Source organism: Canis aureus, chromosome 21 (assembly GCF_053574225.1).
Source record: "Canis aureus isolate CA01 chromosome 21, VMU_Caureus_v.1.0, whole genome shotgun sequence".
Classification (NCBI taxonomy): Eukaryota; Metazoa; Chordata; class Mammalia; order Carnivora; family Canidae; genus Canis; species Canis aureus.
The window spans coordinates 8,020,398-8,041,685 of record NC_135631.1 but is presented as its reverse complement, the minus strand read 5'-3'; the positions used below and the strand labels follow the sequence as shown (position 1 = coordinate 8,041,685).

Genomic DNA, 21,288 nt, shown 5'->3' with positions numbered 1-21,288 from the left:
TGGCAGGCGGTGAGGGCGAGGAGGCCACAGCATGGGCCGGGGAATGCACCGCTTCAAGAGCACAGTCTTCCGCCCAGCAACAGCTGACCATCCGCATCCCTTCCCACGTCCTGCTCTACTGAGTGCTAAAAGGAGGCTCAACCGCAGGCTTCTCTTGCTTTTTAAGAGAAAAAACAATTCCATGGGAAAATTCTACCAGCCAAACACTTATGTCACAGCAACACAGATCTACGTGACAGTCACACCGCCATGCAGCACTGATGCCACGTAGAGCAAGGCCGTGTCCATGCAGTCTGCTGGATCGACCCAAGTGGGTGCTCCTGCCCCACCGGGATCCTAGCATGTGTGGCTACTGCTGGCACTAGGAGCCTGAACTCTGCCCAGGAACTCAGGCCATCATCACTCCTTTTCCAGCTGTGCTCCCCATTCTACCAACTCAGTCCAAATTTTGACGGTAATTAAAGAAGGAAAAAGGCATCTGCCAGAGTCCCAATATATCATACACCTAGAAATGCCCTCTTTTCAGCTTTTCAGCTATTGGCTCTGTGTGAATAAGTTACACATAGATGGTGTCACCCAAAAAAGAAAAACAAACAAAAAACATCCCCACCCCAGGGAAAAGACACCACCACAGGGAAACACAGAAACCACACAGACCACACCTGCCTCGGGCCTCTCACTGCCACCTCACCTCGGGTCTACGGCCCGTGGCCAGGCTGAACCAAAGATGCTCCCCTGTCCCGGGGGCAATGGGGCAGCTCACTCAGTGACTCACAGTGGTCAAGGTCAGCAGCAAGAGCTCCTGGACAAGGTTGCTGGGAGACCAAAGACACCTCACCCCAGAAACGAGTCACATTACGGGGTCAGACTGACATTAACCTGCAAACTGCCGCCTCAGCTTACCAAACACAAGTTCTAAAGGGCATAGGGGCAAAAAGGGGAAGGGAGCGAGAAGGGGTGCAAGTTAGCACCACTGCCTCATAAAAATGGGTTTAAAACACCCATGTGCCCTGACAAGTGAGCGCGGGCAACTGAGAAGGCTGAGCCCATGAAGTCTGTGCTAGAAGTGGCTGCACCGGGAGGGGAGGCAGGGGGCAGGGGGCGGGGCTGATGAGCGACTATGCCTTGCTGGGACTCGTGCTTGGCCAGTCTCTCCTTGTAATCAAACCCCACAGCACAGGAGTCCTGCCTCTCGGACTGAACACCAAATCTGCCTCCGAAACCAGCCTTATAATCTGAAAATCCACAAGCAACAGTGGAGAAAACCAAGAAAGGAAACACAGTTTGGTTAGAATCGTGTGAGCAAGGGCAAGAATCAAACACATCATTTAAAGAAAGCAGAGCCCTGCTGAGCTCAGGGGCTGGAGCCAGCTCCCGGGCTTGTGGACAGTCCAAAGTCAGTTCCGAGGTTACAGGACAAACTGAAACTCTTAATACTTCAGCCAAAACCTGGAAACAGGTTAGGAACTGCATCTGAAATAGTTCAGATAAAGCACTCCATGCTTTGAAGTTTCCTTCTGGGGTCCTACCCGTGCTGCAGACACGAGAAGGCATCTCTGTGCGTGTGAAGAAAGAGACACGTTGTACACCAGTATCATGGGGGCCCTGCGGGTCAGCCCCACTTCCCAGTGTGCCAGCTACAAGGGCAGGTACAAGCCCAGGTCAACCCTGGTGGTGCCCCCCACCCAACCCCGCAGAGCCTATGTCCCCTGGACGGTATCCATCCTGTCACAAACACGCTTCTGAGTGGAGGCAGCGTCCTGCACACTTCATCAACAAGAATTCATCAGTGGGCTGAAAGCAGCGCTCCCCAGGATGCCTGGGCACCACCAGGTGTTTCAGGAGCACAGGGGAGCACAGAGCCTCTGGGCCAGCAGCTCCGGAGGGGGCTAATCGCTACATTGGCTGAGGAGTTATTCAAAAACATGGCAGGCACAGGACAACCCCAAACGGTGGAGAGAAAACGACACATTACAGAAAGGTAGCAAAAACACAGCACATTGATAGGCCTGTGGACGAGAACAGACAAAATTCAGAACGATTTCTGGTAGGAGTAAGCAAAACAAATGTACCTTTTTGGGATTCGTGCAGCTGCAATTTCTCCTGGTGATCCCAGCCAAGAGCACATTTGTCTTGTCTGTCTGTCTGTACACCAAATTTTCCTCCAAATCCTTTCACGTAGTCTATGTGCACAAGAAAAGGCCACAACCGTACGTCAGTGGGGAGCTCAGGTGGCAGGGAGTGGGCATGTTCCCCATGTAGTCACACACACACACGGCTCACTGAATCCACCCTCTCTCATCCTTCACGAAGAGCACCTCCATGAAAACATCTGGACCACAGCCTGATCTACAGCCTCAGGACTGTGAACACAGACTGGACCTCACCTGAGAAGCTCCAAGGCACACGGCCTAAAGCAGCCAGTGAGCCACCACAATTTATCTGCAACACAGACGCACAACACATGGCCATTATTTATGACAAGCCATCGCTGGGGTACTGAGGACAGAGCCATGTCAAGATACGGTTTCTTAATCTAGTGGCTGTGTTTCTGGACTTGCTATTTCAAAGTTTGGAACGTAATTAAAAAGAGGCATCTACTTTAGGGGTTCCTGGTTACGCTTTCCATTTCTGTTGCGGCCAACAATCATCCCATTACCAGCTGCGGGTGAGAGAAGAGGAGAGAACGGGAGGCACCTTTCTGGGACTCGTGTTTCTCTGTCTTGCCCTGGTATTCAAAGCCGACAGCACTCTTGTCTACCTTATCCTTGTCAATGCCGTACTTGCCACCAAAACCCTTCGAGTAATCTGCAAACAAGAAAAGTACTGTTTACACACCAGCAACAAAACCAGTGAGCAGGCCGTGGATTCTTTGAGAAAGTACTTTTATCACCCAGTTAAAAACAAAACACACAGGCCAAAACTCTTTCAGGTACACTGTAAGATCACTAATACAGAGCGCTCCAGAGTGTTATTGTGTGTGTAGCAACAAAAACACGAAGAATAGCAAGTGCAGCAGATTTTCACAACTGTACTATCTTTCCTTCATTCCAAAAGAGATCACAAAACAAGCATGTTATAAAGCTTTTGGGAGGGGCATCTGGGTGACTCAGTGGTTAACTGTCTGCCTTCCGCTCAGGGCGTGATCCCAGGGTCCTGAGATCGAGTCTCACATCAGGCTTCCCACAGGAAGCCTGCTTCTCCCTCTGCCTGTCTCTCATAAATAAATAAATCAAATCTTTAAAAAATAATAAAATAAAAATAAATAAAGCTTCTGGGACTGAGAGGAGCCACCAGAGCCATAGAGGCAAGCTTTTAAAAGGTCACACTATGGGCACTTGTGTGGCTCAGTCGGTTAAGTGTCTGCCCTTGGCTCAAGTCATAATCTCAGGGTCCTAGGATCGAGCCCCACATCAGGCTCCCTACTCAGCAGAGTCTGCTTCTCCCTCTCCCACTGCCTCTGCCCCTGCTTGTGCTCTCTCTTGCTATGTCCTTAAATAAAGCTTTAAAAAATATAAATAAATACATAAAAGGTCACTCTGCTTCATAAACAAAAGCCGCAGAGGTGTGCTGGGAGTACCCTCAAAGAAAGAGGACAGACGTGGAGCATCTTCCAGAAACCATCACTTCCACCCAGAGCTAAGTCACCGACATATCTCCATACTAAAGCATGGCTCTACCAGGGCCACATTCCCAGAGCAGACCACAAAGATCAAACCCTTTGGGGGAAGGCCCAAGGCTGCAGAGAAACCCTGTCTGCCCCATGCCCTTTGGCTTCTGCTCTCTGACTTCTCAGAAACGGTTTTCATTCCTCCTCAATGGCATGTCCAGGAGAAAATCTGAATAGCAGTGTGCAGGATCTAAGTGCAGGCCCGGATGAGCACCGTGCGTACCATACTGGGCAGAGGAGCACAAGTTTGCTCCAAGTAGAAGAGGCAGAGTCTAAAGAGACCCTGTGGGGCACACTGTGTGCCAGGACTGTGGCCTCAGGGTGGGTGGGCAGGCCAGTTATGACAGGAAGTGACACCCACAGCCAAGTCAGCTGCCCCAAAGGCCTCACTGCCACTTCCCAGGCAACTGACACGCCCATGGTGTTTCCAATGGGCATTTTCATTTTTGTCTTTTATTTATGTATTTTTAAAGATTTACTTATTTATTCACGACAGACAGAGAAACAGAGACATAGGCAGATGAAGAAGCAGGCTCCCTGCAGGGAGCCCACTGTGGGACTTGATCCCGGGACCCAAGGATCATGACCTAAGCCGAAGACAGACACTCAACCACTGAGCCACCCAGGCATCCCTATATTTGTTTTTTAAAGAAATCTGGGTTTTTAAACAAGATGTGAATTCTGTTTTTATATGTTGGCAACTATTTTTAAAAATGTAAATGCACAAGGGCGCTTGGCTGGCTCAGTCAGCGGATCTCAGGGTTGTAAGCTCAAGCCCCATGTTGGGTGTAGAGGTATTTAAAAAAAAAAATATTTAAACGTGAAGCCCATATGAAACAAATAATGCAGAAGAACCAACAATCCAGGGCCACTGCAAGAGGGGACCACATCTATAAACCCTTCATGGAGACATCCCTCGCCAGGCAGGGTTTCCAATGATGGAGGGAAAAATCAGCACAGCTGGTGAGGACAATCTGCAGTAGCCACCAAAATTTCAAACTCAACGTCCTTTGACCTAACAGTTCTACTTCTGGAAATTTACTCTTCTAAAAAATCATTTTTTAAAAATCTATGAGACTCAGGGAACAAGAATATTCACTGTAGTTGATTTTTAGCTTCAAAGATTGCAAATAACCAAAATTTCACATTCCAAAGAGGAATGGTTAAATGTTGACAGCCTCCTTGCAAGATGGGGACAGAAAAGGCAGATGTATGCTGACCTGAACAGAACAAGAGCCCTCTGACAATTTCAGTTAAAAAGACTGCAGAAGGGACGCTTGGGTGGATTAATAGCCCAGGTCATGATCCTGGGGTCCTGGGATCGACTCCTCCATTGGGCTCCCAGTGAGGAGCCTGCTTCTTCTCCCTCTGCCCGTGTCTCTGCCTCTCTCTCTCATGAATAAATAAATAAAATGTTAAAAAAACAAAACAAAACAAAAACAGCAGAAATGCCACACAAGCCAGCTGGCATGGGGAGAGAAATCCCTGGTGTGGACCTGTGAGTGCGCAGCAGGGAGGAGGCAGGCCCCACACAGGGAGAAGTGGTGCTCCCAGTGGCCTGACCTTTCTGTGACTCGTGCTTTTCCGTCTTGCCCTGGTAGTCGAAGCCCACGGCACTCTTGTCCACCCGGTCAGCCTGCACGCCATACTTGCCACCGAACCCACTTGAGTAGTCTGAGGAGACAGGGCGGCAGTCAGTAAAGAAGCTCGATGACAGGCTCAACTGTCACCTCGGTTCTTCGACTGAGCAAGACAAAAACATTTTGGAGTCAGGACACAGCAAGAGATCAAGCGCACAGTTTAAAAGTCCCCCCATGGTCATGCAGGAGTGAACCCAGACTCCATTCAGAGCGCAATCCCTTGCAACCCCAAGAGGGGAGCCTCTCACAATGGCACAAGAAGCTGTGGTCCCACTGCAGAAATTAACTGTCCAAATAAAGCAAGTTGTGCAGCTCAAACCCCTTGCCGAAGGGACTAGAGAGGTCCATGCCAGGCCAGATGGACAGAGCGCCCACCCCCAGGGCATCCGATGACACGCAAGACACAGGCGTAAACCAGCTCACAAAAAGTACACCAAGCACTTTGAAAAAATAACATGCTTCCATTTTAAAAAAAAAAAAAAAAGAAAGAAAGAAAGAAAGAAAAAAAAAGGCTTTAAAAGACTGGCACGACTTGAAGGTTAGCCAGCACCATGTGAGGACCACACGCACAGTAAAGCAACAGTGATCTCAGGCTCTGGTTTCCAAGGCTGGGGGGAAAGCGAGCTTGTTGCCAGCCGAACCCGAGAGTGGACTCTCCTGGTACAACGATGCTCAGAGGAAGAAAAGGCAGCCTCTGCCACAGCCTGGGGAGCCCCATAGTGATATGGTCCTCCCCAGGAAACCGCCTCTGATGACAGTGTTCTCTCTGGCCCGGCGCAGCGGGGCAGGGCTGCCCTCCTGTCTGCAGCACAGCTTACCTCTCTGTGAGGCGTGCTTCTCGGTCTTCCCCTGGTATTCAAAGCCTACAGCAGACTGTAGTTACCAAAAAAAGGAAACATGTTAAGTGCCTCCAAATCAGTTCATCTGAGCCCACAATACATGAGACATTTTTAAGAACACCAGCCACGTTATTTTTTGATCTCTGATTTCCTAAGGCAGCTGCAAGTCTAACTGATGCCCCAAGCTCCAGCATCTGACACTTTCGGGCCATAAAACATTCGCCAGAGCCCCATGGGCTGCGCAGGCCAAGCTGCACAGCAAGTTCTGTTTATGGGTTTTAGCCCCACGATGCCAGCCTGGGACGACTCCCCACGGCCACAGGCAACCTTTTCACATGAGCTCTTCCAAGAGCAATGCTGACATCAGGAATGAGAACAGGTGCAGTGGGGGCCTCTGCGTGCTCAGCCCGGGGAGACAGGGCTTCACCACCCTGTTTAACAGACGCTAATAGAAAACCACAACTAATAAATAGCAAAGCCTGAATGTAGACTGGGCTGCAACTGCACAGTCCAGGTCCTCAACTGCTAGGACAGAAAACAAAGGTGCTGACAGCCCTCCATCAGTGAATCAGAGGAAAGGCTGAGGCCCAGAGGTGCCAAAGAGCAACTGGACACCAGATCCTGGTCCTGGAAACGGGAATGGGGATGGCACTCTGCTGAATTTGCCCAGAACACTGCCCTGTCGCAGGGACATCTGTCAGGGAGGGTGGCTAGAAGTGGTCCCCAGGGGCACATTCTCAGGCAAATCTAAGACTGTCCCTGGTCCACCTGATGAGTAGATACCAACACAAAGGCTTTCTACAGCAAATAGCAAAAAAAGATCCTTCCACGTTCCTGTCTCCACTCCTAGAACAGCCAGTCCATCACCTGAGCCCCGTCGGGGGGCTTCTAGGAGTTCCGAGGTCAGGACGCCCACCCTGCAGTGCCATGTCTGAGGCACCTCTAGCTACCTTGAGATGAGAGTCTCCGCAGACTGCCTAGTCTGGAGAGAGCAGCCTGATCGCCCGGGCACTGGCTCCCACGACTCCTCACTCACCTGATCAACTCTGTCCACCTGGACACCAAACTTGCCTCCAAAGCCCCGGACGGAGTCCACCTGGGAGCAGTGCTTGGAGAGCTTCGACTGATACTCATGGCCGACAGCTGACTGAAATGGTGAGGAGTGAATGTGTTAGGTGCTGGTGCCACAGCTGTACCCGCCACCCCCAGGCAGAGACCCCACGACACTGGCCCCCAGTGGCCCAGGCTTGGCTCCTCCCCACGACACAGGCAGTGTGAACGCTGACAGATGGGGTCCCTAGAGCTGCCAGAAACCCTGCCAGCCGGGACTTTGGACATGATGGACATAAGTCAAGAACCCCGAGGCCAATTACTGCCTGAACCCGGCCCTTGACACCTGGCCTGCCCTCAGAGACTGGTGACAACACAGTTACTGCTCTGCTAAAGGGAGGCATGTTTGTGACTTGGAAACAAGTACCAGAAATCCCTTCCTTTTTTTTTTTTTTTTTTTTTTTTTTCCAGAAATCCCTTCCTAACAGAGGCACAGACGGGGTATCCTTCAGTCATCACACACCCAGCAAGACCACCTCTGAGATACAGCCACCAAATTCAGGAAAGTGCCTGAGATCCCACAGCCCATGAACCTGAACATGTTTACTACCAAACTCTGAGCAGCCCCCAGCCCTGTCCAGCCTCCCAGCAGCCAGCTCTGCCCCCAGAGTGGACAGCGACCACAGACGGTGGGGCCCTATGACAGTGTGGGCATGGGGATGGCACCTCCAAACCCTCCTTCTTGCTCCCAACAGTCACACGTCCTGGAAAGCACCCGACAAATGCCCCACCACTTGTCTCTCCAGAGCTTCACGGGACACCGGGGTTCCGGCTCAATTAAAGCAGGGTGAGTGTCACTGTCAACCCTCCGCAAGCAACCCAGGAGTCTATTCTCATCATACTCCAGGGAAAAAAGCAGTGGAGTTTTACTGGGAACTCCGGGGCTGCATTACTCCCTCTTCTCCCCGAGTCTGCTCCATGTCAGGATTGATGGAGCACCCATGGCCTCCAGGGTTCCACCCAGAAAGTGTGACAGAGCAACCCTGAGGGGCAGCCTGCCCAAGGAGCCCCCCAACATCAATCTCAACAGAAAAGTTTTAAGAAAACTTTTCTAAAAATGTAGCCAGAATGACAGCTTCGCAATTTTCTAGATTTTTTTTTTTTTTTAATCAAAACAGATCTACCTGATTGACAAAGTTATGTTTGTAACCAAAGGTCAGCCCTGGGCAGAGCATCATCTGAGGCCTGGATGCACGCTCCAGTTCCGGGTGCGGCTGAGACCAGGAACAAGGCCGACTTCCTAGGCCATGGCCCGCTGGAGCCTAAGCCGAAAGGCAGGGAGCCTGACAACCATGCAGACAGGGGCCGCAGCTGTCACGCCTGCCCAGACCACACTCCTCTGGATGGTATGTGTCTGCCTGAGACACAGGTCTTGTGAAAGTCTCCATCACACTGTCCTCAAGTCTTAACACAGAGATCTCAGGGCTTTTTCCAACTTCCGGGAAGAACTGGAATAATAACTTCAAAGTTACATGGTCTGGGAATCACAGTTATTTCTGATAGCTGGTCCAATTGTGTCCCCAGGAACTGTGAGCTAGTGAAAGCACAGAGGGTGGAACCACAAGCCCACATCAGCATCCCTAGATTCTTCTAGAAGGGACGCTATCCACTCCATCAGCCCAAGAGGCATGAGAGCGCTTTGCTGAGTCGCCTGGCCTTTGTGGATGCATCAGCCAGATGTGCGGCCTGGGCCCTCATAAGACGTCACTAAGCACCTTCGCGGTGTCTGGCCAGGCACAGGTGAGGACGACAGTTCCAGCCCCGACCCCGAAGAGCCTGCATGGAGAGGCAGCAACGTGGACACCGAACGGAGGACAACAGGGAGAAGGCACGTGTGTGTGTCTGTGGGTGTACGTGTGCACGCACATATGCACGCTGCAAGTGGGCTAACAGGAAGGGGCTCCTCAGAGCAGCTTCTGGGACTAGAAAGGCCTGAGCCAAGGTGCTAGGAGGGTGAGAGGGGCAGTCCCATGAGCAGCAGGGAAGCCAGAAGTCAACACCAGATCTTACTGTCATCAGGCTCCTCCTCGATACTATTTTCCCCAATATGTCATATGTCCAACCCAGACCTGGGGACCCAGACTGAAAACCAACTTCTTTCTGCTTTACTTGCCCACAGTCCCACAGGCTGTTTGGGATGGGAAAAGCTTCTACCTACTTGATTCTTTCACTGTCCTGAGCACATGGGTGTTTTTGTCTGTTTGCACTGTGAAAAGCTACCAGGCTTTTTTTTTTTTTTTTTTTTTTTAAGAATCCAAAGATTATTCTGCTCCCCGCTTTCCCTGTCAAGACCTCTTTGGGAATGACAGTCCCACGAGGAAATGTCCCTGTGTCTTTCCTGTAGCTGTGTCTTTCCCTGGTCCAATTCCAGCTTAGGCAAATTGCAGACCTGGTTTGGGGTGCCCATAGCACCCCTCCCAATCCACTCAGCAGTAACACAGTGCAGCATGGCAAACTGTGACACGGCAGTGCCATTCTACACTCAGACACTGAATCCGATCTGTGCATGCGGGCGGGGAGTCGGGGTACAGGTCTGGAATTACAAACCAGAACTCAGTATCAGCTGACAGTTTTCCTTCTACAAAGAATAAAGGCAGGCATCTGCTGGGTCAGACTGGGAAATTCATGTCTACAAGGATGTCTGGAGAACATAAAGAACTGCCTTAGTGGAGGGGTGCCTGGGTGGCTCAGTGGTTGAGCTGGGCTCAACTCAGGGTCATGGTCATGGGTCCTGGGATTGAGTCCCACATTGGGCTCCCTGCTCAGCAGGGGGTCTGCTTCCTCCTCTCCTCTGGGTTCCTGCCCTCTCTTGCTATCTCTGTCACTATCTCCCTTACTCTCTCTCAAATAAATAAATAAGATTTAAAAAAAAAAAAAAGGAGGGGAACCCTGGGTGGCTCAGCGGTTTGGCGCCTGCCTTTGGCCCAGGGTGCAATCCTGGAGTCCCAGGATGAGTCCCGCATTGGGCTCCCGGCATGGAGCCTGCTTCTCCCTCTGCCTGTCTCTACCTCTCTCTCTCTCTCTATCATGAATAAATAAATAAGTAAATCTTTAAGAAAAACAAAAAAAGACAGAAAATTGCCTTAATGGAGAAGCACTCAACACACTGCCCCCTACTCTGTATTCTCTTGCAGGGGGCAGGGATCAGCCCTCCAGAGCTCATCTGCTCCCTGTCTCTCCGGACGGAGAAGACACACAATGCTGTGCCATGAAAGGCCGAAGCATCCGGTCAACAATGTTGCCGCTGTGCAGCAAGATGTCTAAACTCTACTGGTAACGGCTCATGGGAGCCGAGTCCTCCGAGTGAGGGCTCTCTCCTGTCTTGTGCGTGGAGACTGTGTCATCCATTGTGCCAGACTCCTGTCTGAAGGTCATTAATGTATGAAGGACGCCAGCACATCTGCTGGCTCAATGTTCAGCTGTGACATCCAGCTCCAGGGAGCTCCAGGGAGCCCCTGGATTTGGTTCCAATCCACAGACTGGCCCAGGTTAGGCTTCAAGCTCAGCTATAGGCAGTGGTCTTGTCCACGCCTATGGTCAAGAGGCTGCAGGGCTTCCGTCCTGATCACAGAGCTGGCCTCCCTATGCGTCACCCACACCCCGGCAGCCGTGAGAATCCTCAGAGCTTCTAAAAGCGGGAGCACTTTATGAGTGAGGTCAACACAGGACTCCTTTTGGCAAATCTCATCTCCCCCAAATGACCAAAAAGGTTTAGTCTGAGGAGGTCTGAGCACCGACTCTGCCAACCACGTGCACGTCAAGAGCTGGCGCTGCCGCCCACTCACCTTGTCCATCCTGTCCTGCTCCACGCCAAACTTCCCGCCATAACCATGAGAGGCCTTTGGTCCCGTTTCAAGCTCCTTTTCCTTGAGGGTCTGGTGTTCTTGAAAAACATTCTCTCTAAGCTTGTGTATGCTTGAAGGGAAGAGAGAAAAACAAAACTGACAGAACAGAAGCGCACCCTCGCCTTCAGGAGGACACAAGAGGACCAGGGCCATCCCTGTAAGCCTGCAGGGCTTGTGACTCTGTGCTCCCAAGTCCCCGCCCTCATCATGCTCTCCTGACCCCTCTGCCAGCTGGCCCACCTACTCCAACAGCAACCAGTCACGTTCAAGGGGAAAAAGAAACTAATCTGCATATCCCAGGGACACATCCCAACCCCCTGCAGGCATTAACCTGAAATGTGGACATTCTCTCAAACGGAGAAAAGGTGATCAATCATTAGGTAATGGGACTAGAAGAACCAGTTCTGTGAGCGCCACCCCAAAGCAGAAGGGGAAACCAAGTCAGCAGCTCCTTACCCCAGACACCCTGGGGACATTGGTGGAGGGCAGCGAAGCCAAACACTTAGACAGTGTCCCTTTACTTCAACTACCCCAACTTTCTGAATATTCAAAGGTGAAATCAAAGACTTTCAGAATTTATCATTCAAAGCCGTTTTTTACTTCAAACACTGGGAACTGTCAAAGAGATCACAAGGCGTGGTCACAACCTGACCGGTGAGGGAGCCTCTACAGCTGTTACCATCAGGAGGCCAGAGTAGCACAAGGTCACCCTTCTGGGATGTCCAGGGGACACCGCATCCGCACCTTCAACATCTGGACAACAATCTCAGAAGAGTAGCGAGAAAGCAAACCAGGCTTGGCCACTGCCGGACCCTCTTTGGAGCAGGAGGAGGAAGGACACCCGGAAGGACCACAGGGCACCTGGAACATTCCCAAAGGCTGCTCTACCAGAGCTTGCACAACACGACATGTCTCAAAGCCACGGAAATGGAGGAAATGAGGAGAGGAATAGGTGACTTAACCCGTTTGGGAGGCAGCCTGAGCCACAATGAGGCTAGCTCCCCTCCTGGCAGGCCCAAGGCCCTCTCTCTACATCCTCTGGGGGCTTCTGTGGAGGGTGTGGGCTCAGCAAGTCAGGGAGGAACGGACTCTGGAATCTAAAATGCCCACACTCCAGACCTCACCCTCTTTCATGATTTACTGACTCTTTCTCAGCCAAGAACAGCTTCACTTTCCTGAAAGACAGTGGGGCCAAGTAAGACAGACTCTGCCAACAGCCCCAACAGGCCAATGGGTCAGGGACAGTCCTTCATAAGCAGGGACGGAAGGATACCTTCTGCTGCCAGTGTGACCTAAACATAAGTCTGAGCTTTTATCTACACTTCCAGACAAGGAAACACCACCCGCAGATGTGACAGCTCATGATAGGACCAAGTCGAGAGCAAGGCCACGTTCCCCTACAAGGGCTATCATCCAGTTCTCTGGGGCTTTCTGCAGGAACACGGCACTTAGAATCTGGCTCCCAGGACCCAGAGGACAGAGATAAAACAGTAAAATTATAACAAAATAACAGGAGGAGGATGTTTCAGGTCTCAGGCATTCAGAGACATGGTGTGTGTTAGGAACGTGCCCCCAGCACGGCAAGTGCAGGGAACAACAACCCATGAGGAGACCTCCACTACCCATAGAATGGACCCTAGAACGGTAACCACGAGACTCGTCTGCAACAGGGACTCAGATGTCACTGCGCACATGAGCACATGCATGTGCAGGTGGAGGTCACTGCGTCTCACTCGCCTTGTGTGGCAGCGGCACTGCACTGGACACAATGACATACCCGGGGCAAGCAGGGGACCACGTGAGCAACATGGGCCAGCACCCCACCCAACCAGCCCTCTGCCTTTCAGGGCACCATTTTCACATCGTCATGGAGAGAGTCTTACTTGATGTGCTCCTGGTGCCCAGACCCCGTCACGGTTTTCGCTCCCCACCTCTGCTCCTTCTCGCTCACGTCGTTCTGAAAAGAAGAATAAACAATCAGCAGAGTCCACACGGCCCACATGAGCACCAGAGGAAAGCCACTTTCAGGACAAGTACAGCAAGGGTGGGCTGGTGACTCGTACCACAAAGTCAGGGTCAGTCTCCCAGTCATCGGCGCCGCCGTCGTCCTGGGTGATGGACACAGCATGGCCTGCCGAAGCCTTCCACATCTGAAAGAGCAGAGTACAGGGTCACGGAGGCTGACCCAATGGCTCCCAGCCCCTGGCTCCCCAACTTCGACCCAGCTCGGGGGCCGTGTAGCTAGGCCAGCGAGGGAGCATGCATCATCCCCACGCCGACCACAAAAGCACAAAAAAAAGAAACAGAAGATTGCATTTCTAACACTGTTTTCAAATGGCATGCAAAAAGTGTGTGAAACACTCCAGCTTCAGGCACCTGGTGGCCCAGTTGGTGAAGAAGCATCTGCCTTCGGCTCAGGTCACGATCTCAGGGTCCTGGGGTTGAGCTCCCCATTGGGCTCCCTGCTCAGCCCCTGTATGCTTTTTCCTCTCCCTGCCACTCCCCCTGCTTGTGCTCTATCTCTATGTCAAATAAATAAAATCTTAAAAAGAAAGAAAAGAAAAGAAAAGAAAAGAAAAGAAAAGAAAAGAAAAGAAAAGAAAAGAAAAAGAAAAAGAAAAAGAAAAAGGAAAAGGAAAAGGAAAAGGAAAAGGAAAAGGAAAAGGAAGGAAAGGAAAGGAAAGGAAAGAAAAAAGAAAAGAAAAGAAAAGAAAAGAAAAGAAAAGAAAAGAAAAGAAAAGAAAAGAGGACAGACCGACCCTGGCTTCAATTCAAATGAGAAAATTTTCTGGAAAATAAAAAAGCCACATGCGCGCTTACTTCATTAAGAATACATCCCTCCTTCACTGAGTCACGAAAACAGCTTTGTCCAAACAGTTGAAAGCACCCAACATTGTGAGTGTAAAACCTAACTTACCACAACTTTAAAAAAACAAAAGGTACCCATTCTGAATTCAAGTACTTACTGGACATGTAACAGTGACTTCCTTAACTTAGACTCTGACAACTGAATAAATGTTTCAAGTGATGTGATATTAGATATTAGATATTAGAGATTCGCTTCATCATCTATCCAGGGAAGAACCCAGTACATGAAATGCAAACTTTTCCCCATACCAGGCAGCCCTGAGGACGGGCTGTGCCTTTCTGCCCCGGCTAGAAGGTTTTACCTGGCACGCAGAACAAGGACAGTTGCTTCACAGCTGAACACCACAAGCCTTCTCCTAAGAGAACTAGACTATGAGAATGGACTTCTTTTCCCCAGAAGTATTAATACAATTTCACCTAGGCCAGGAAGCAATTGGAAAATTATTCTAACTCCGAAGCTCTGTCCATGTGTGTGAACTGAGAACATCCAATGGATGCTTTCTGTGGTGCCACACTGGTGCTTCCGTGGCTTGAAATCACAAAGGACAAAAGACCCCATGAGCCCAAGAACCTATCTAGATATGCGCACTGCCCCCCCCCCCCCCCCCCCGCCACCTCCAGCTCTGCTGGGCCTCAAGTCCAGATTCCAGGTGGTAGCGAGGAGTGAATCAGTGCACAGCACTCTCAAGTTCCCAGATGTGACTCCTGCCACTGTCACCTGGGCAGGAGCAGTTTGCCAGGGTGTAAGGCAGCATCAACTGTCTCTCCAAGGCCACCTCAAACCTTGCTTCCCTCTGTGCAGCTGTCCCAAGCACAGCAAGAATTTCCCAGGTGTAATCCGCTTTTGACACAATTTTAAAGAGCAAACAGACTAAACTCTCAGCCCTGGGAGGAGCACATGCCCATTTACAAATGAAATAACCGGGACACCTAGGTGGCTCAGCGATTTAGCGCCTGCCTTTGACCCAGGCATGATCCTGGAGTCCTGGGATCGAGTTCCACATCAGGCTGCCTCCATGAGTCTGCTTCTCCCTCTGCCTGTGACTCTGCCTCTCTGTGTCTTTCATGAATAAAATAAAAAAATAAAAAAATAAATCTTAAAAAAAAAAAAGAACAAACAGCTGCTAGAAAGTCAAGTGATTTGCCCACAGTCCCTGCCTCTCGGAGTCAAGTCTGTCCCTGGCACCACACTAGAATGAGGCCACCCAACTGCACGACTTCGGCTGCCCACACATCAAGCCACTGAGGTCCCAACTGCTGAGAACAGGGTCTCTGGAGAGGGCCAGAGAGGCTATGTGTCCCCCGAAGGCAAAGGTGAAAGAGATCGTTGCCTGTTGCTTTCGTAGACTCATTAGGACACAGCAGAGCCGATTTTCACTGGTCCTTCTGGAAGCCAGCCTCCTCAGAGGACAGGGTGAGCATTGGCACCTGCTTCCTACCATCATGACTGGCAGCTCCTCCCACCTTCCACAGCACACGCACAAGGGACCAGGTGGTTCCTTCCAGGACAGAGATGCTTCCTATTCCCTCACTCCAGAGTTTTCTGGGATCCCTTTCTCTTTTTAAACCACAGGCAACACTGCAAACGGGACTGACTCACTTATTTCTAAGTAATCTCTACACCCAGCGTAGTGGTCAAACTCACAATCCCAAGATCAACAGTCGCATGCTCTTCTGACTGACCCAGCCAGGTGCCCCTTGATTTTACTTTTTAAACCATGAAATTTCCTCCCAGGAAATTACTGTCCCTAGCTCCGCAGACCCAGAGGGAGGACACTCACTCCTCTCCTTCCTCAGGGACCTACCCTCACAGTCTGAGGGGAGAGAAGATTAGAACGCTCCAAATGCACAAACCTTTCTTTCCGGCTGAAGACGAAAGGCTGCTCACGAATTTCTGTGTAAAGCCCAGGGATCCGGTGAGGAATTTCCAGGCATTTGGGAGTGATTCTGTCTGTAAAAAAATGAAGAATAAAAAGCTCAGAAGGAAGTCTATTGACAGACACTCTGGGCAAATGCTTCTGTGTGCAGGTCCTTTCAGGAAACCGACATCCTCCTACGCTTCACAAGGCTTTGTAAAGAAATCTGAAGGGAGAATGACAAGATTTGCATTTTACTAACCTAAAAACTCAAACGATTTTCAGACACATTGAGGAACTACGGAAAATAATAAGTTTCAGAAGATTTATAGCTGTATAAACTTTCTTCTTCGTGCAAACGGAAATTATTGCTGCAATCGTTAGCAGCCGTCTTCTGTTGGCTATGATTCTTACATGTCTCCATTTTTTGCTCATTCTAAATTATGACTTTGCTAAAAATAATAAAATTATATTACTGTGAGCCTAAAAAAAATAAAAGGAAAACTGATGGGATCATGAAGTGGCCAGGAGACAAAAGCAGCACAGTGATGGCTATCTAGATGAGAAGTGGCCCGACTCGGGGAGCAGGGCAGAAGCGAGTAGCGCCTCTAATGAGCAGACACGGTTATCACACAGAGATCCAGACTCCCAATTCCCCCAAGGCACCGACGACCACCTCCCCACCCCCAACTCGAGATAACAGCCTCCCCCGGCACTGTACTGCTAGACATTACAGAGCAGACGAATAGTCCCCTCGTTCCCTAGGAACAAGCCAGACACAAGCCCAAGCCGCTTACGTCAGCATGCAGCCTCATCACACGTTAGGAACTGGAGGATTGGTGCTCTGCTAGCCTTCCCTACACTCAATTTCCTGACCCTACTATATCACTCCTCTCTCCTCAGTCCCCTGAGAACTCTAACTTCTGTAGGCTGCTCCGCTTATGCTAGGTACTGAGATTAGTGTTGTAAACAGCAAGCATCTACAGAAGTCTATCCAAGGGCAGCTAGTGAGAGCCTCAAATCTACAATGTATTACCCCCCCCAAAATTTTATTGCCCCCCCCAAAGTTTTAAATTTAAAAAAAAAAAAATCACAGAAATAACTGAAAATGTAAATAGTTGGGATTTTCTTGGACCTAAAGATAAGGCCTTTGGCACCCTACCTCACACCACACACAAAAATTAACTCAAAAAAACAGGTCAAAGATCTCAAAGCTAAACTTAAACCATTAAACTCTCACAAGAAAACCTAAGTATAGATTTTCCTCACCTTCAATCTGCCAACAGTTCTTAGATAGGCCTCCAAAAGCACAAGCCAGAAAACTTAAGAACAGGGATCTGGGGGCGGGGGGGGCAGGCCTCTGAGTAGACATTTCTCGGAAGATAAATAATGGCTACTAAGCTCATGAAAAGACACTCAGTATCATGAAGCATGAAAGAAATGCAAATCAAAGCCACAAGTGAGCTACCACAGCACTCATCCCAGGATGGCTAAAATAAAAAATCAGACTGTAACAAGTCTTGGAGGAGGGTACCAGAAATCCCAACCACAGTGCTGGTGGGACCAAAGAATGAGTTAACAGTGTGGCAGGTCCTCAAAAGGTTAAACACAGTTACCACTTGGCCCGGGGATCCCAATCCCCAACCAATCTCCAACCACAGAGACTCACCCAAGAGAAAGGAAAATTTATGTGCACACGAAACCTTGCCCAGGAATGCTCACAGCAATATTAGTCATAATAGCCAGAAAGCAAAACCAACGCAGATGCCCACACCACGTGGGTACATGTGATCCATTCATGCAATGAAATATTATTTGGCCATAAATAGGAGTGAAGGCCTGACAGACTCTACAACACGAATGACTCTAGAAAACAAACTAAGGGAAAGAAGCCAGACACAAAAACTCAAATATTACAGCATCATTTACATGAAGTATCCAGAACTGGCAAACCTAGAGAGACAAAGAGATTACTGGTTGCCTCGTGTTGGAAGGAGAGGTAATAGGGATTCCCTCCCTCTGAGGTGATAAAATCATTCTCAAATTGATTGTGATGATGGTTGCGCAATTCCCCAAGTATACTACCAAACTACTTACCCATATCCTTTAATTTTTTTTTATTTTATTTTATTTTTTTATTTATGATAGTCACAGAGAGAGAGAGAGAGAGAGAGGCAGAGACATAGGCAGAGGGAGAAGCAGGCTCCATGCACCAGGAGCCCGACATGGGACTCGATCCCGGGTCTCCAAGATCGCGCCCTGGGCCAAAGGCAGGCGCTAAACCGCTGTGCCACCCAGGGATCCCTCCATATCCTTTAAATGGGCGAATTATACAGTGTGTGAATTGCATCTCAATGAAACCATTACCAAAAACTACTTCTCACCATCAAGAGACCTTCCTTGCAAATGGCACACATATTCTTCAAGTCTGCACGAGTGTGACGTCACCGGGTACAGCCACAGAAACCGAGTAGAAAACTCTACAGGATAGTTCTAGCTTCCCATTAAAGTCACTATCTCCAGTGCAGCAGAGACGCAGGGAGAAAAAGGCGGCTTTGGAGCAGCCAAACAGCTGCCCCGAGGCCCACCCCTCACACCACCCTTCCACAGGGGAGAGCCCCCATCCCAAGCTTGGGCGTGCAGCTGGGCGGGCTCTGAGCACCAGGCTGCACAGTCACATACACGCAGTGTGAGCGTGTGACAGGTGGGTGCTGGGACACACTGCCATCCTGCAACGCCAGGCTGTCCGGGCGCGCCCAGTGACTCAGGCGCTCCACCACACCCTTTCTGAGCACCTACCTGTGCTGCGGGCGCCCAACAAATCAGAATCACAGATTATAACCACTTCCAAGTGCTTGAGAGATCTGCCTATCACAACGGTCCGGCCAGAAGCCAGCTGTACCACTGGGACACAGGGTACAGGGGACCAGTCTGCAGCCCCTGCCTCTACTCTCATTCCGGGGCCTTGGGGAGTGACCTTTAGGGCTCTTCCTGCTGCTCGGGGCTCTGGGCGTGCTCCTGTAAGAGAGGCTGCCTCCCCGCACCGCACCGGGCCCTGACCCGCGGGCGGCCAGACCCGGCAGGGCAGCCCTTCCCTGGGCCGGACCCGCCGCCAGGACCCAAGGGGTTACCCCGGACCCAGCGCCGCGGGGCCAAGTCGACTCAGCCCAAACGGGGGGGGGGGCGGGGGGCGGGGGCGCCTCGGCTGCTCCAGCGCTGCGGTCAGCGGGAGATGGGATTCCTCCCCCGGAGGCCCCGTCCCCTCTCCTCCCGACACCCCGGGGGGGGGTTAAGCTCCCGTGATGGTCCGGACACGCAAACACGTAAAACAGCCCAGAAAGACCTTCCTGCTGACTTCCCACACGCCCGGAGGACGGGCTGCTCCAGATCCAGAGCCCTGGTCTCCTTCCCGCCGCCCCGATGCAGGACCTCCGGCAGGTGCGCCCCCAGACCCCGAGACCCCGGCCGCCCCTCCCCCCCGAGCCCAGCCCCCGCTCGCGCCCCGCCCCCCGCGCCCGCAACCGCGAGCGGAAGAGCGGCGAGACCGCAGCGACCGCCGCTTCCTTCCCGTTCCGAGGCCGGCGGCGCCCAGGGCCCCGCGGGGAGCCGCCCCCTCCCCCCTCCCTCCCCCCTCCCTCCCCGAGAGGACGCCGCGCTCGCTCACCGCCGCCCCGACTCGCTCCCGCCGCCCGGCCCCGCCGCGCCTGCGGCTCCGGCGCCCCCTGCACTTCCGGTTCCGCGGCGGGGGCGGGGCTCCATCCGGGTCCCCGCGAGGCCCCGCCCCGCCCGCGCCCCAGCTGCTCCCGCGCCCACGTGGCACCGCCGCGCCCTCGGTCCGCGCAGGCGCGAGCCCCGCTCGGAGCGGCCGCGGAGCCCACCCGAGATGGAGGCCGCGCGGGGCGGACGCTGCCGGGGGGGGGGGGGGGCCCGGGGGGGGCCCAGCAGCTTCATCGTCCACCCTCCCACCCCCCGTTCTTCCCCCATCCACGCATCCTCCACCCTCCCCGGCCATCCATCCGCTCTCCACTCCTCTACCCATCTGTCCGCCCACCCCCATCTTCACCCACGTCTTCCATCTACGCATCCTCTCTTCTTCCACCCACCCTCTCCGGCCATCCATCCGCTCTCCACTCCTCTACCCAACCAGCGTACATAATACACCCACCCGCCCATTTACTCATCCAGAGAAGACCGTATATGTATCAAGAACAGAAAGCAGAATAAACATGCACCTTATCCTCAGGGACCTTCCAGCTTAGAAGGGAAGTCAGGCATAATCACACAGACATATAAGTAGGAAACAAGATAAATGTTATAAGGAAGTCAATTCTGGAATTGTACTGGGAAGGAGGTGGGGCCTTGCCTCACCAAGGAGATCAGAGACGGATTCTCTGGGCAATTAACATCTGCACCGAGATCTAAAAGCCAAGTAGAAGTGAGGAGGTCAGGAGGGAAGAATTTTCCAGGCAGCGGAAATAGCATGTGCAAAGGTCCTGAGGCAGGGGAACTGAAAAAAAGATCAGTGTAGCAGAAGCATGGTGATGAAGCAGGGCAGCGGGGTAAGATGGGGCCGGGTCATGTAGAGGTCAGCAGAACACAGCAAGGACTTTGATCTAAATAAATATTAAATGGGGAGTCTTTAGAGGAAGTCGAGCAGAGAAGAGACATCATAAAGTTTGAATTGCAATGAGATTCTTCTGGCTGCTGTGTGGGGAATAGATGGGAAGACAGCCAAGTAGGAGCCTAGGACAGCCAGTGCAAGCAAATTGGTGACAGTAGGTAAGATGGAGAGACGTGAGCAGATACAAGAGACATTTAGAAACTTAGATTACAGGTTCAAGGATGGATTACGAGTGGGGAAGGAGATGTCAGGTGTTAAAGGATAATTTTTTTTGAATAAAGTGATTTTCATAAACATCTACCTGTAAAATGAATGCATGTCAAAGATTTTATATAACTTAATAATGAATGAAGCAATAAGATGTTCCAGCTTTTCAAAGGAGAAGCCAGGGGAATGCTGACATGAGTTTGCAAAAACCAGTCTATCCATCGGGCAATAGTCAACTGTATTTCACAAAACTCAGCTAATTTGCATTATTTACGGACAAGAATTATTTGCACTGCTGTCTGTTTTCTTTTTCTTTTTAAAGATTTATTTATTTATTCATGAGAGACACACAGAGAGTGGCAGAGACATAAGCAGAGGGAGAAGCAGGCTCCCTGGAGGGAGCCTGACGTGGGACTCAATCCCAGGGCCCCGGGATCACGCCCTGAGCCAAAGGCAGACAGACGCTCAACCACTGAGCCACCCAGATGCTCCCTGCTGTCTGTCTTCTTCAGAAGTAGGATATGGTGCAAAGACACACATCCCATGGAATCAAATGATTATCAAGGTCCCCTGAATTCTGCTTAAAGAATATCCAATAATCACTTTTGTCATTCTAAAATCTGAAATCTCTC

At 51.2% G+C, this 21,288-nt stretch overlaps 1 protein-coding gene across 5 annotated transcripts in view; it reads right to left on the bottom strand.

Moving 5' to 3' along the window:
* The window catches only part of CTTN (cortactin), a 32,030-nt gene extending 12,417 nt beyond the window's left edge, over positions 1-19,613 (bottom strand). Inside the window, exons 1-11 of one of the 5 annotated variants that reach the window (XM_077862786.1) lie at positions 19,493-19,613; positions 15,827-15,923; positions 13,168-13,254; positions 12,988-13,061; positions 11,045-11,174; positions 7,186-7,296; positions 6,129-6,183; positions 5,234-5,344; positions 2,698-2,808; positions 2,073-2,183; positions 1,530-1,556 (exon numbers count right to left, since the gene is read on the bottom strand). In XM_077862786.1, the coding sequence (XP_077718912.1) occupies positions 1,530-1,556; positions 2,073-2,183; positions 2,698-2,808; positions 5,234-5,344; positions 6,129-6,183; positions 7,186-7,296; positions 11,045-11,174; positions 12,988-13,061; positions 13,168-13,254 (817 nt within the window). In that variant the 5' untranslated portion in view covers positions 15,827-15,923; positions 19,493-19,613. Of the gene's footprint in view, positions 1-1,124; positions 1,236-1,529; positions 1,557-2,072; positions 2,184-2,697; positions 2,809-5,233; positions 5,345-6,128; positions 6,184-7,185; positions 7,297-11,044; positions 11,175-12,987; positions 13,062-13,167; positions 13,255-15,826; positions 15,924-18,212; positions 18,348-19,492 lie in introns of those variants that run through there. The other 4 variants (XM_077862782.1, XM_077862783.1, XM_077862785.1 and 1 more) reach the window with 4 other exon arrangements.
* Positions 19,614-21,288: the final 1,675 nt, after the last annotated feature.